This window comes from Varroa destructor, unplaced genomic scaffold, assembly GCF_002443255.2.
Source record: "Varroa destructor unplaced genomic scaffold, Vdes_3.0 BEIS01000004.1, whole genome shotgun sequence".
Classification (NCBI taxonomy): Eukaryota; Metazoa; Arthropoda; class Arachnida; order Mesostigmata; family Varroidae; genus Varroa; species Varroa destructor.
This window is the reverse complement of record NW_019211457.1, coordinates 18,184,548-18,200,937: the sequence shown is the minus strand read 5'-3', so window position 1 is coordinate 18,200,937 and position 16,390 is coordinate 18,184,548. Positions and strand designations below refer to the sequence as shown.

The 16,390-nt window shown below is 39.9% G+C and overlaps 1 protein-coding gene and 1 non-coding gene across 5 annotated transcripts; one reads left to right on the top strand and one right to left on the bottom strand.

Annotated features, from left to right (window-relative positions):
- The first annotated feature begins 204 nt into the window (after positions 1 to 204).
- On the top strand, positions 205 to 288 carry TRNAL-CAG (transfer RNA leucine (anticodon CAG)). Its single transcript has one exon. It is a non-coding gene; the product is annotated as a tRNA-Leu (tRNA).
- Positions 289 to 2,575: 2,287 nt separating this feature from the next.
- Positions 2,576 to 16,219, bottom strand: LOC111249236 (uncharacterized). Of its 4 annotated transcripts, none has more exons than XM_022802832.2 (4): positions 14,679 to 16,219; positions 7,829 to 8,644; positions 7,210 to 7,463; positions 2,576 to 6,513 (listed from the first exon to the last, which is right to left on the bottom strand). In XM_022802832.2, the coding sequence occupies exons 1-4, from the start codon at positions 14,705 to 14,707 to the stop codon at positions 6,350 to 6,352; spliced, it is 1,263 nt and encodes a 420-aa protein (XP_022658567.1). In that variant the 5' UTR covers positions 14,708 to 16,219; the 3' UTR covers positions 2,576 to 6,349. The 4 variants fall into 4 exon arrangements, with proteins under 4 accessions (XP_022658567.1, XP_022658565.1, XP_086844073.1 ...); XM_022802830.2 differs by having other exon boundaries at positions 7,829 to 8,647; positions 14,679 to 16,218; XM_086987947.1 differs by lacking the exon at positions 14,679 to 16,219 and adding an exon at positions 9,043 to 10,226 and having other exon boundaries at positions 7,829 to 8,647.
- Positions 16,220 to 16,390: the final 171 nt, after the last annotated feature.

Here is a 16,390-nt window from a genome sequence, read left to right as displayed (position 1 = left end):
GATGGCAAAAGGCGCCAGTATTTGAACAGCGAATCGATTCATAGGCGCTCTTTTTAATCACTGCCGCCCACGAATTTTAGAAAATCAAAATAATCCATGAAGGTTGCTCAGTTACCTAATGATACAGAGCATGGTGACATAAGAGGCTTGATACATTTTTATCTTCGTTGAAGTACAACAGAAAAGTTAACAACCTACACACGAGTCAGGATGGCCGAGCGGTCCAAGGCGCTGCGTTCAGGTCGCAGTCCGGTCTTCCGGGCGTGGGTTCGAATCCCACTTCTGACACAACTTTTTAAATATCAACTTATATTTTTTAAAGTAAATTTGCAAGTTTATATTAACTATTTTTTAAGTTTTCATGTGCTCAACTCTAGATCGAACTAACGTACATCATTAGACCGGTGTTGCGTTCAGTTGCCAACTGCAAACCTGAACTTTCTGAAATATGTACTTCTATTTCGATAATTCATACATTTACATTCCTTTAGATAAAAATACAGCTTACTTAAGCGTAGTCCGATGAGATTCTAGGCAGTACTTTACAATCTAGTATCATCTGTTACTAAACTTCTCAAATACTCAGGAAGATGTACTTTCAAATAAGACATTCGCAGGCCTAGGCAGAATACCACCAATAAATTTTAGAGATCACTTTTGAGCCTCGCATATTCAAATTAATTCACTATAGAGATTTTCGTTGTCTCATTTTTCTTTTAAAAAATACAGTGGATGACATATAATAATAACTTATTGATGATAGCTTCCACCTACATGCGTTTCGAGAGAATCATACGATAAATAATAATCTAATGCTTGGGGTTATCGGATGGGCAATAAGCAAGCCCAAATATTTTACAGAACTAAGAATTTCACAACAAAATCTTGCGAAGCAAACAGCACGAAGTGCGCAGGACTGCCCAAATGTAAGACTTGCGTAGTAAAGCAGAAAACAAAAGAACATTTTGTTAGTCATGAACTCGTGCGTTTGTCTGTAACAGTTGTCCGCAACACTTACAAGAGCTTATTAAGTTGGGTTTGGAATATTCTGAAATGTTAGACCTTAATTTACCTGTAAATACCGCACGATGCAACATGCGTTTGATTATTGAATCTATTTAGATATTAACCATAGCAGTACCAAAAGGTTTGAGCCCAAGGAGATCCAGTTTCGCTATGTTCTGCACGAATTGGTGAAAATGAAACGCTAACTTACATCCAATATGCGACCGAGAACTCATATACTTTAAAGAAATTTCACCTTGACAGGAATCGAAAAAAAGACAGGCGGGTCGCTATATTCACGTGTCATATCAGTCAGATTCGAATATTGTAACATATTCGAGGAGCCCTATTATAAGCCATGAGCCACGTAACGATGGGACACGCGCCTACGCGCAGCTTAAGCATTCACCTTGTATGGAAACGGCTTACATTAGTCTGATAGAAAAGATGTTTTTGAGCGAACGTTTCGGCCACGTTGCGAAATACTGTTGACATTCGTTCAGAGTTTCACGAGAAGTAATAAAGTGTGTGTGAGTCTACGTATCTAGGCAATGCATTTGAATATTTCATAAGGATAGCTGCCATCTTCTGTAGTAGCGTAATAACAGAGATAATAAAAGGATTTCAAATTGGAGTCAAACTTTATTAATTTTAAGACGGTAAGTTCGTAAGTTTATTAAATACTCTTCCTTATTTACACCAAGTGTGTATTAGTATTTATGCGCAACAGAAAGGATTTGAAAAACTAACCTCAGGTCATTTTCAAGTATATGAATTCAGTAGGCATGTTTTGTATCCATTTGAAGATCATGCAATGACACCAAATGAACGCAATATATATATACTTGGTTTTAGCTTGCTATGGACTAGCAGATTCGTGCTTTTCTCTCCGTACTTGTATAGCCGTGGACGTCCATTTACTCATAAACCACTCAAGCTGGAACATTCCATATTTCCTCTGTGCGCAATGTAGCACACGATTAGATTAAATCTTGTTTTTTTTTCGATCTGAACTGTGATACGGTGTTCTTGTGAAAAATAAATGTATTGGCGTCCACATTGATATCCCACGGCACACGATAATCAGTTCTTAACGAGAAATGACTGCTTGACGCTGAGGTTCACACTCTGCATTCTTCATGGCGTAGAATTGGATTGGCGGATTTGCATCAAAGGCAGCAGTATGGCCTGCAAACCTTACAGGCCTAAGACCACTGGGGCATACTATTCTAATTTGACAATTATAGCTCCTATCTGCGGGTAGGAGTTATAATTGTCTACTCATTGATATAGCGTTTTTTGGAACATTTATTTCGATATATATATATATATATATATATATATATATATATATATATAATTCTGCGTAAACTTACGTAATATATATATATATATATTACGTAAGTTTACGCAGAAATCTTAACTTGCTCTAACGGAAGTCTTCTACAAATAATTAACAAAAGAATAGTCTTTTTTTTAACAGTATGGCAAATTGACAGGCAAAAGAAACTACCTCATGTACACTCTGAAGAGAAAGTACCTATCTAAAACGAAAGAAAAAAGACGCTAGTTTTATCCAATTGGAGTCCATTTTTATATGGTAAAATTATTCATTGGTAGTGACAAGCGTAAAGTGGTATATACAGAACGCAGGATATGTACAACACATACGAGACGTTAATTTACAATGTTTCAGAAGTGTGTATACGCGCGTGGGGTGTCTGGTCTTGTTTGATTCTTGGGTGCCTGTCTGCCTACAGGTGTGCTTATGTCAGTGAATTTCTACAGGTCTCTTTTGATGTGCTGATCGAATTGATCGTTCGATTGTTAACTTCTCCTAACTAACTATGCTAATTTTAATCTTACACGCACTTGTAAATATCTAGTGCGAATTCGTTCTGGATTTCGTTGCAAACCTGTTTGTTTTTGTCGTCTGCATGTGAAATAGAAGTAGAAAGGAAACCAATTGACCAGATTTCCACTTCTAAGCGGAAATAGGTTTTCTTAGGCTAAGATAAACATTATCGAATGAGAATTGCGATTGTTTTGCTAACTAAATGGCATAGCGATATTCAAACACATGCTCTAAGGCGAAACATCAGTTTTATTTTTGTTTTGGACAAACTACTTTTTTTTTCCTTCACCTCCTTATCTATGCGATGTTACGAGCCCGATTTCTTTGTTTGGAAACCGGACTATTTGTATGCTTCATTTCTACCCCATTTTCGTAGGAACCTTCACAAGGATGGACGTCCTTACTCATAGGCGTCGACAAAAGGGCATTCTAATAAATAATACCATGTGGAAATGGCCTTTGTGTCTGTGTGGATGACAAACTTGTGAGGTAGAAAGACGAAAAGGAAGTGATTCAAATTAGAATTCGGGACGGTGTAAAACATTCAGCAGCTGAATGCTTCACCATGAGCCGAACCACCGGAATTAAGTTTGCTCATTCTAGACCCATGCCGGAGCTTCGAATAAGGTACTTGCTATAATGTCTATTTTTCCTCATTATTGAAATACCATCATTACGAAAAAGAGATATCACACTACTTGTATCGTTTGTATATAGCTGTTATTACTAATACTTGTGTTATTTTTATTTACTAATACTTGTGTATTAATTTTCTTGCTTTTCTTTTTCTTATTCTTAAATGATACAACTTACTACGTTGTGCTGATGATTCTATGAGAATATTTTATGCACTAAACAGCTGTATTTTTCGGTAATTTTCAGTGGATGCCATTAAGAAGAAATTTAAATTTGTTTACAATTTTCATCGATGCTTGTGTTTGAATAAACGTTTTGGCTGAGTAACTCTTCGCAATAGAAAAATAGAGATGAATATTACATCTTATATTATTCCATTGTTACATCATTTCGTATGGAGCGGAACTAAGGCCGATTTTCAGTAGCAATACTTTTAGAGGTATTCTGCTCATACACAGCTGCATCACTACGGGTCCAAATGAGAACTATTGTAGAACTGCAGCTGATACCACCATATCGATATCGGCAGCCATTTTACCATTACGTTTAATCATAGTCACTGTCACTCTTGTTACTACTCTTACTATCGTCATCAACGTTACCAAAATTCATATCGTATTGTATCATTAATATGATTTATAATCATTCGATAGTCTAACCTGACAAATTACCACGGGTTACCACCTACAGACACCCAGTCAGCCGTTCCACTCAAATCCAAGCGCACACACACGGATCAAGCTACTTACAGACAAATCGACAGTTGGCAGATATAATTAGACAACCATTAATAACCTTTCTGTAGCTATGAATAACATTTTGCTTTATGCCAGCAGCGCTGTTCGCAGGCCGATATTGTCCACATGGGTCTTCGTCAACCATACCCGTTCACTCCTCGTACATCATCGGGCAGTGTTTTCTACCTTAACCCCCCGAAATCATCATAATAATACTAATATTATCAGGTTTTAAATCGTGTTATTCCTTGATAATTACTAGCTACATATGTGGGTTTATTAATAAACCCCTGGAGCAGATCCGTTAGAATACTAACGACACACCTGTCCCGAACTTTTCTCCAAGATATCTTTCAAGAATAACCTACTCCTCTCGTATGGATCTTTGAGAACCACCAAACATATATACTCACTTACAACACTTTCAAGAACGCAGAAAAAGAAAATTTTCTTTCGTTTATCTGCGCCAATTGGCAACGTGTGTTACCATGATCCACTGAAGCTTGCCTCCGTAGGCGGCCCTCAGCATGTAGGAAAAACGCGTTCAGCATTCTCCCGGAGGTCGGTGAAAAGTTAATTTCTATATATATATATATATATATATATATATATATGTTGTTTGTTTGTGTAAGTATAATTATTTAGACTGTTATCAATATAGTTGATTGGCAGTGATGGGTTCATATTTAGTACTCCTACTTATGAGCTGTTAGATTTTGTTGATGTTGTTTAGTTGCCCTTATCCTGTTTCGCGTTATCCAGTCTAAGGATACACCTAGGTCTTCTACTTGCGGATGTTTAATATAGCCAAAATTGTCTGTATTTTAAATAGATACTGCTAGCTTTAACGTTGTTTTTGTTATATTCTTATATTTACGCTTGGTGTTTGTCGGGGATGTAATTGTCGTGAATTTTGCGGGCTTAAACTCAAAACAGCCACTTCCTAGCTTCTAAATATAGTCGTTCTAACTTGCTCGGCTATAACATAGTTACAGACCGTAGCTACATTACGAACATGTTGCACTTTGCCACCGTTTTCGCACGTTAATCCACGCAAATGACACGTTTCGCCTAGGTATCCAGCCTCTTCTGTATCACCCCCCAAGAGAACTTGCTTATCGTAGGTCTTTGTTTAGCTAACCGGCTTCACAATTTAATGCGGTCCCTCATATACATTTCACACGTCGCGAATCGTCATCATCATTAATAAAATACTATATATCATCATTACTATTGAATTGATTGAATACATTTATTACAATTGACTTGTAAACTTGGCTTTGTTTACCCGTCTCCATCATTCAACTAACTTGCCTTGCAATTGTCACCGCCGAAAACAATAGCACAGGAGGAGCTATGGCTCTCATCAACCATAAATCATTATTATAATAATTATTCTCTTCCCGATATTACAGTATACTTGAGACGGCATATTGGCAGTAGGCGAATCATTATGAATGACCTCCATTTATTAGGCACCCACTGGGCAAAACAAGTAAAAAAGAAAAATGGAAAACCTGGGAACAGACCATAAGTATTTTATGTGGAGTGGATGTTGCTCAATTTAAAATGTCTCACCGACAAAATGCATATATAAGCGTAATGAGGAAGAGAATCGGGTAGCAGAATGATAACTGATAGTTATGGTGCAACTAACGAAATCGTGCAATTGTCGCTTAACGCTGAAGAATCACCGGGAGATTGTTTTTTTGTTTTACCTTCAGTTGATTCCTGCAAGTGCCTACTGTCAGATAATTTTTACTTAGGGCATTAGAAAAGTACTGCGATTTTTAACGATCGGCCTGTATTTTTTAAGCTTTATCGGCCAACTGGAGTAGAAGAATGATATTAATGCACAGGTGGCATAAACGAATACAGAAATGTTTAGGCCGCGGCGACCTTTTCTTGAGCCCTGGAGAATTTTCTAGTCGGGAACCTTTCGTGTCAAACTCCAGAATCGCGCCTGAATCAATATTGAATCGTTACCCGATACATCAGATAGAACTGTCTTGCCCCGCCTCTAGAAGTCTTCATATATCGTGTCCTTGAAACATCGAGCCTTTGTAGAGGTTAGTTTCTGTATTCCTATCGTTTAGCCGTATCTGTTCAAGTCCCTCTAGGGTGACGCTTTGGATGCTATCGCTGTTGTAGCATGGTTGTCTCTTGGTGTCGCTTCAAATTCGTCGTCTGATTGTTGTGCCGTTGTGCCGCCCCCATCACTGCTGCCACCTGAATTTTCGCTTACCGTCCGTTTTCGAGAGGATGTCTTCGGTTTAAATTCTGAAATGTGAGAAAGAGTCCTATTTAAATTAAAATCAATAAATCAAGGCGACTAAGCGACAATCTTTGTCAAACGTTCATGTATAACTGACAGCAGATTGATGAAACTTTTTACTGTCCTTTTGCTGATTCAAGTAAATGGAGACTGAACACGAATCATCAAGTATCACGGTTTCACTACGACCTTATTATTTTCAGTAGGCCACTATTCTGTAGAAAAAAAAACAAAAATACTGCACTATTCTAAGCGCTAATTATAAATAGATATGGTCGAGTATACGTACAGAAAGCAAAATTGTCTTCGTATGATTGAAAACGAGCATACGAAAGATATTGGTTTCCCTGCCCTGCTTTCTCATTATACAATTTTGACAAGCTGCATTTTAGCATAAGGTAAACTAGGACATCAGTAACACCGTTTAACCCTATGAACACAGTAATCGGTAAATTATTTTTTTGTAACCGATTATATAACTGCAGATCTTACAGCCTCATTTATCCAGCACCGCGCATCTCTTACAACGCTCAAACGTCCAGTTGAGAAAACAAGCAGTTCCAATTTGTTCAACATCAACCTCATACAGCAAAGTTTATTGTAAATAAATTATAGATACCTATCACCGATTAGTACAATTCTACATCTAATCTAAAACCGAACGAAGCTTGATCGCAGTGACATAACCTAACGCGACGCACCTGTTATTACGACCGTAATTCCATTGACAGTAATTGCGGTTTGAATATCCGAGTTTCGATCGATATTTTTCAGCTTTTTGCCCTGGGCACCTGGTTCCCGTCTTCGCTTTGCTCGTGGCTGTTGCTGTTGCGCCTGTGCAACCTGGGCGACCTGTTGTGCCACTACGAGCTGAGCAGGGTTGATCCGCGGCTTTCGTGTTGACGTGCCTTTACGAGCGTCACACATGCCGCACTTGAACGCCTCCGCCTTATTCCTGCAACACAAGTGTCACAAGCAGTTGCGTTGAGAGAAGCACAAGGGAGCTGAGTAGTTATAAATGGATGAAAACGAGCTCTACGCTTTATAAGAGATAATTTGCCTTGGCTGCATAATCCATTAGAGCCAGGAGCTTGCTTCGGTTGCATAAGGACCATGCTCTAAATAACCATGACAATTGTATTTTTCTATTAATAATAACTATATAGTCGTAATAATTATTGTGGAGAGCACATCGAACATAGAATGATACTTTACTATAATGTGGACGTGATCAGCGTCGTTGCACTTAGACCAGCCTAGTTACATCTATCGCTACTGTATCACGATAACATTTTCATTTGGCTGATGACGTTTCCCTACCTGTAGGTGCAAATGGAGCAATCCCAGAAATCCTCGATGAACATTTTGCTCCTCTGATGACTGCCACTACTCGTGCTCCCGTCTCGGTCGCGATCTCGGTGGTGACCAGCTCCTCCCTCTGTAGTTCCGTCCCGATCGCGGCTCTTGCTCTCACTATGTTGCTGTGAGTCTTCGCTTCGGTACTGTTGCTGTCGCGATGTTCGTTCCTTGTCGTGATGCTGTCTTCTTTTAGCGCCTTTACTGCCCCCGCCACCTCCAGACGAGTGAGCCTTCTCCCGAGGACCTCCGCTGCCCACGCTACCCCACGAACCCTGTGAGTCTTTTGTAGGGCTAGTACTGTTTTCTCGCCCGCTGTTTACTAAACTATCCTTACCGTTAACGGCAGCCGAAAAGGTAGCCCCGGCCGCCCCAGAACGGGAGCCGGTGCTTGACGCACCCCCAGTGACACTGTTCGAACTTGATGAATTGAATTGACAGTTCACGTGACTATTGCTTCCGCTGCTGTTACTAGCGCTGTTGTTGTTGCTGTTAGCTTCGCTGTTCGTCCCTCCGCTACTGAGCGAACTGTCGACGTTCCTAAAGTTGCAGCTGCTGCTGCCGTTATTCGTATGAAAATTGGCGTTGCTTTTGCTGCTGTGGTTGCCACTACCGCTGCTTATGTTATTATGCTGGTAGTTATTACTGCTGTTGTTATTGTTCAGAGATGTACTACTACCGTTGGGGTTGTTTACGTTGTTGTGATCCTTCAAATCCCCGCCGAGACCTCCCGCCAAACCTCCGCTAGCGCCTCCGCCGCCACTGCCACTGCCTCCGCCACTACTGAAAATTATCGAACGGCAAAAATAAAAGAAAGCAAAGAAAACGTAGAGATGTGTTAGAAGAATTAGATGCATGTAAGATATTGAGTCGTGGTAGACGTCGGATCGGACTGCACACACTATCCGTTCCAAACTCGATATGAACAAATCCAGCTAACACTTATCTGGCGTTGTGGGGCACAAAAAGCATGAAAAAATGTCGGTGTGTTTGTGACATGTGATAGCGTATATCGGTACCACTAGTATCTATTGCGTCGATAATAGAACCTCAGCACGTCTGCATTTGCCATTTAACTATTAGTTAGTGAAAAGGGCCTCCAGTGAAGAAATTGTATTATCACAATATATTCAAATAACAATCCTAAAATGAGACTTATGGTTGCAAAACACGCCTACCAAAGCATCGCCATTATATGTTCTCGCCTTCAGAAGGAAACAATGGTTTTTTGAAGCTCACGCGGGTTTCATCAAGTACGAAACAACAACGAAAAGCATGAATCTAGTGCGCAGCATGAAATACAGTAGGTGCAGCTCTGTATTCTATACTGAGATGTTATCAACCAGTTCCAGATGATTCGATTGCTTCAAGCCAAGTGATTCCCCCAATGGGAATTTGACCATTCATAAGCTATCGTCGTGTATCTGTTGCACACCTATCGGCGAATCATTTTGTAACAGAGGAGATATATGCTGTAGTCTCTCAAGCAATTATGAGTCACGGCTTTCCATCCAAGTGGAAAACAAGAAGCCGAGCAACTCCTAAAAAAGTCGGCCAGTGCCAACAGGTCAAATTCGACGCGTTGGCTCATTATTTTCATCTATTCAATACTACTGTTGAATACGTTTAGCTTTCACGGTCTAGGAGGCAGCCTATTTTTACATCAGCCTATAAGCAATTTGCTCCCTAGCGGGGGACAAGGCCTGGATGTGCTGAGACATATTTCGTCGCTTGCAAACACTACTGTACGTATACATGAATCGTTCGTCATAATACGAATGCATAAAATATGTTGTACTCTAAACTTATTGATCAGATTTGGCGGACGCTGCTTTGCAACATATACCTTCATCCTAGATGTGTAGCTGGCACAGTACAACGATAGAGACCATTAAGGAAATTCACCCACGCATCTTATAATTATTAGGTTTGATGTAACTAGAGGTACTACTATGGATAACCTGATACACGATTCGATGGAGGTAATCCATTTATGGCCGTTTTGAGGATGTTCTTCCAGTTCTACTAATTCGACCGGCATCAGAATCTGAGTAGAAAGGCGGGCATTTTGGAATGCAAATGAGTTGCTTTCAAGCAAGGAGATTAATGTTGGCATTACGTAATATTAAGGCAACACAGGCAGCTCTAAAGTTACACAAAATTTATGATAAAATAAATGCGGTGTAAGGAACAACTACCATCTAATTAGGTCCGCATCTTAGGCGTGGAAATCTTACGTGTTTATTTTAGCGAAAAAAAAAATGAGCCGCCAATTGCGATCTGTGTATATGCTTGAGAAGAGTAGATTGTAACTGAAGAGATAATCATGCTAGCACGCTGACGTTTTACCTAGAGTTGAATTGGATCTCTGTTATCACACGAATAATAATAAAAACTATTATTACTACAAATATTACGATTAAGGCGTAATTAGTAAATCCGAAAAATAATGGTCGTCCTATGATCGGCAAGTGATGCGGGTCTCATTGACAGCCTAGGACGGACATAGTGGTAGCAAGTGCAAGGAAGTGCCAGTTCGCTTTACTATAAATGTAACAAGTGGCTTTCCCGTTGCCTAAGCAACATTCATTGAGGTCGTGTCTACCCAATCGCTAAGTCTTTTACCAAGCAATTTCATCAAAAGGCTCCATTAATATACCATGGCTAGCACGAGTATCTATGGTGACTTAACGTTACCGTTCAACTTTTGATGATGGTGATGTTCGTCTAGAGGAAGGTGTTAGGTACTAAATAAACCAACAAAAAATGTTCCTCCGTATTTCTTTCACATCCATGCCATTGAATACGACAGGAAAAATATATCGGTATTCTCTCGCACAGATTAAGGGGAACTATAGCTCGACTAGGCTTTTATTATAGGGAATTCGTTTTTCGTTTCTAACTTTTTCTAATGCACGCAATTTTCCATCTAGTTTAAAAAATTGTTTTTCCCTTTGCCAGAGATACATTACCAAAAAAGTTCAACGTATTTTAAGAGATTTGTGAATAGAGCGACAGCTAAATAGACAAAGGCCTCCAAATGAGCACAGATAAAGGAGTCCCAGTTACTGGCAACAAATGGATCGTCATTTTAAACGACGCTGTATGTATGCGACAATAAGCCAGCTGAAAGTTAACGAAACGATACCTAGAAGCAGAATATAATCCGTGCATGTTTTTCAGTAAATGAGCTCGTTACAATGAGCTATTATATTATATATTATATCTTTGTTTAGTTTGGTAACTTATTTTATTTACCCTATATTTCAGAATCGATCGTCATTTCTATATTAAACAAAACAGGAACTGCTCTACATGCAAAAACATTACATACAACAATATGGTTCATCCACTGTACTTTGACAATACAAAGTTCAAATACAAATTATCCTCGCAATCGTTGCTGGTCACCATATAGAGTTCTTTCTCTACCACTTGAATCTTAGCAAAATACCTGTTGTTCATCAAAACTAATTGTATTATTATTAATTTCAAACGACTTTACAACGTATTGAGCTATCTATGTGCTTTGGTTACGGTTCTTTTCAGTAGTATATTTTGCACTGATAACGGCATGTCAAGAAACGAATCTTTCGCTTTTCTTAGGAAGAAGCACTAAAAAGCTGTATTCATTGTGGCCTCAGATTATGCTGTCATAAGAAAAACAATTTGTTCCTTTGACCACAATTTTTTTTTTACCTAAGAGTTAAATTTATTCCGAGTCGAATACAGAGCTCGCATACACATGAAACATGTGCTTATGTAAAAAAATTCAAATAAAAAAAATCAATTTTTCATCGCGAATTATACCAATACTAAGCATAAAAATTGTCTAAATAATGATCGAAGCATATAGATAAGGATTTCATATAGATATGTATATTTAAGTGCAAAGACTTACTATAATTACTGATATTCCTCATGTATAGAACTGTAAGTAGTGAGAGGTTGCAGCTTCAGTAAGTAAAAAAAAAAACGTCTAATGCACTAGCTGCATCCCAGTTTCAACTTCCGTCATCCTGTGAGAGAAAAGCTTCTATTGCGGGCCTCACAGGGTACGGGTTTAATAGCAGTAGAAACCTCGGAAACCACACTCCAATCCCCGATAAGCAAATTCTACTGCTGACATTGCACTATTTGTTGTAGATGTTTAACCGTTAAAACATCCAAACTCAACAGTCGTGCTCGTCTCATTACGATTCAATATCAAAAGCGGTCATTAGGGCAGAGTACTTTTTTTTATTATTATTTTCATCACTGAGACCACTAAAACGCTAGTGTGAATTACAAGATTAACCATTAAAATTTATGTTAACAATAAGAACTGTTGCAAGTGCAAATCTTACATAAACAAAATTAGTACACCTATTATGTATAAAGCCGAGGTAGAACGCCATAGGTAAGAAAAAAATCTGCGCTGGATCAGATTTTCTCCACGCGCTATGCGTATCTCAATTTTTTTTCTGCGCGAAATACTTTCTCTGAAACGCTCAGTAAGAGGTACTGCGAAAGTAGACGACGATAAATCATAGCTCAGGTTTGCAGCAACAGAGGTGCTCACCGACAATGAGAACTCAACGTCTCATCGCTGCTAAACTAGCAATGCATAAAGACACGTACGAAATCTGGGAAAAAGAGTTCTAGGTGATGAGGTGCATAAATCGACAGACTGGTAAAGAAACAAACTCGTCTGTTTTTCTTTGTACTACTTTGTAATAATCGTTTTCGTTGTCGGTGTCATGGTCATTGCTGTGCCAGATGGAAAGGTGAGGAGACCGTTGAGACATAATCATGAACGTACTACATACACAACCATGATAATAAACCACAAGACAAATGAACAGATCCTTCGTTAGTCTTCCATCATCTAACTTGATCGTTTTATGGCCAAAAACAGACAACAATTATATGAACTTTGTGGATTCCGAATCTGAGTTATACAAATATTGTCATACGAGAGCCACTTGAATCAATGAAATAAAATGATAATCAGTAATTTAAAACTGACAAGTAAGAGTTGTAGGTTTTGCATCTTCCTTGAATGTGGTGAAGGAGGCGTGAGTCCTGAAAGTCGGCCACGATTTAGATCGATTTGCTAGTCCTTAATAATAATTCAACTGAATATAGTGAACAACAGCGCAGATTACCAAGTAATATAAATGCTGAGAGATATAACAGAACCTTATTAGTTCCTAGCCTTCTTTCGTAATTTTACTTGTAATACTGAACCTGATATCGTTTGTAAAACGATTGCATATCCACTCAGTGATTACTGGAATTCTTTGTCGATAAGTAACACATTGCATATGCACATTCGTGCAATACAATTTTACACGATTCGGGCTCAATTTCATTTACAGCCAGCAATATGCACCTTTCGTTATTAGCTTCGCAATTTGGCCGTTCCTTTTGCTTTGTTCTTTCCAGTTCAAATGCCATCCAAATAAATCCTCAGCTCCAAGGCATGAGCGAAAGAGACATGGATGCATCACTTGAATACTTTCGATCCAAACTGCTCTACGACCAAACAATAGAAAAATACAGCCATACCAGCTATATAATCCAATTTCCCTTTCTCTTTTTACGGATGAGTCTTGTATTAATTCAGTTATCATTTTATACATTGATTCGCGACCGCGTCTGGTGTGCAAACACACATAATAACGATTCATACACATTAGGTATTTTATAAGAACGTGCTCAACCCACATAGAGTAATGAAAATTTTTTAATTGTTTTTTTTTTAAAAAGGAATTAAGCAGAAAATACTCGTGATTTCAACAAACAAAAACTCGGTTTAATAGAGGAGCCATCCGTAATGTATCATTTTACATTCGCGATATCGTGTTCCATCGCTTTTAAACATAAATGTTCGTAAGTCACCGAAACTGCTATCATTCAAAGAATGTGAAATTAATCGTGTGCATGTCCTATTCAGGATTGTTGATGCGCTTCGTATATTTTCAACTGAGCAAAAAAAAACGTACCACTCAAAACGTAAGTGTGTATCTGACTTCGTTGCGGAACTGCTGACTTGCTTACAAAATATTTGCACAAACTTTTGCTCGTGCCATAATCGCGGTTTAGTGTCCTTTGAAGGCTGAAGTAATTGTTGGCTCGAAGGAATATTATCATCTACAGCATCGCTTCTTTGTTAACAGTCGTTGTAGGTAAATAATTTTGCCACCTTTCGGCTGCAACCCTATTTATCCGCAGACCAACTCTTGTTACTAATGGCGACAGCCTGATTAACAGCTCTGCACCCTCATTACTTCGTGAGCTTGAAGGAAACAGCTTCTTGCTTTGTACGTACTCCTGTTTATTTTGCATAAAATGTTTGCCCCACTCTCACATAAAAGGCCACCTATCTACAAAGGAAGTCCACATGTCATCTTACGTGTATGATTTAGTATAGATTACATTTCGGCGACTTGACACACGTTCGCCGATGATAACCGATACTCTTCCAGATCTCATTGAGCTTTCGGTATATTCGTACCATTAATATTCATGTTTCATATATTTCTTTACGCATATGTCATGGATACTGTTTAAGTCAATCTCCGAAGGGTGGAAGGGGAGAGCTTACAACACACAAATTGTGTTTGGTTTGTTACATAATAATTGAGAATATTGCCTTAATAAACGTTGTACTCAGTGGTTATTGTTGACTACATTAATGTTAACGCTGATATTGTATATGCCTGGAAAACTTTCCTAATTGCACAACTTTTGAATGCATCTTCCGTCTCGTTTGCTATTTGTATTCGGTTACTCTACAATTTGTCAGACAAAACACCTCACATGCTCTTACCTCTGGGGACTCCTCTTGGGCTCGCTCATCAGGCCAGACGTGTGACGGCCATCTCGTCCGCGACTGACTCTAATCGAATTTCGAGCGAGCAGCGTTTTCGCTGGATCAAAATTCTGCTCTTTCTGAAATTTGAAGTTTAACGGCGACTCCTTGAATTTGTTGCGAGCAACGTTTCGCGTTCTTCGTTGCCCCGTACGTACGCGTTATATTGATACGAGTTGATTGATATCTTGGTTTTCCCTATCGACTTTTTTCTTCGTACGTCCCTATTTCAGCTCTTATTTCACAGCCTTTCATAAACTCAAACGATACCAAGCACCAGGCACTAGGCACGATTCACACACTAAAAGCCCGCAAAATGAAACCACCATGGAACCACCCTTCATACACCGAAGTACAACTCGGATTCACCTGAATACTTCGGACAACGCCAGATCAATACGAAAGCCGCTAAAGCGATGCTGTATAGCAACTCAACTGTCACGGACGATCCCCACAAAGTGATGAGCCCAGATAAACCGTGAAGTGATGAGATGCTGCTGCCTGCTTTAGCGTAGCACAAGACTGCCGCTTGTTCGCAGCTCTTCTTGTCACAGCTTCTCGCTTCGGTTCTTGAACATCTCAGGTAAACTTTGAAAACGTATTCTCTTCCCGTAGACGGACGTAATCTTCGCGCTGGACTTGTTGCTACTACTCTGCGTATTAGCTATCTGAAATTCAAAAAACACGGTATTCTGACCGTGGTGTCAGATAGCCAACCACTACTATTGTTTAGCGGACTCCTTCCGTACGTTCTGTTACCAGTAAAGCTACACCTGAGCTGCTTCGTCTAGTCGTAGATATAGGGTAGGGTACAGTCAGTGTCGCTAGCCCTCCTCGAAGCCGACACGACACGGAAGGGCAGGCACTCTCCTTTACCATACGGCGGCAGTGACACAAGCGACCGTGTCGTCGTCGTTGTCGTCTATGTGCCTGCTTTGGGAAGAATCGCTGCCGGCGCTGCGATTAGCACTGGGGTAGCGCTGTCTAGCTTATGGTGACGGCTGCAGCCTCCAGTTGCGACACGGTAGTACGCCTATAGTAACTGTCTACTAAAACCACCACTGACCGACAATCGTTTCCAATCATTACTGACAAATCTACACAGGGCATAATCACACATATCTAGCAGCAGCAGCAGCAGCAAGCTTAAAGGATACTGGACAACGGACACTATCCTTTAGATCGCGTACTCGGTGCAGAACTCGTCTGGCCACTTCGAAGAATAACATTGAGCACCATAGGTATCACAGAGAACCGACTATCATCGCCAGGATATATCGACAGGTCCACTAATCGACTAGCCCCTGGGACGCATGGCAACGACCGTCACCAACAAAAAGCCAGGACCCCCGTAGCAGCGCTCCCGCTCTGACTTAGGAACGGCTGCCCTAAGCACAGCTACAGAGAGACAGCAGTAAATGACTGTGAGAGGCTGCAGAACAACCCATCTGCCATTTGCTTTTAACAGCACTCCGCCACTAGAGGCAATAGCAGTATCCGCAGGAATATTAGGGCCAATAAGAGCCTGCAGCAGCGCCAGCGGCGGCAGCAACCGTCCGCACAAAAAATCCAAGATGGCTGCCTCTTTGGTGTAGCGATTCTCTCTGCACTACAGCAAGAAGCTTCGGTCGGCCGTTGGAGCAGCTTGAACGAGGCACAAAGAAAGTATC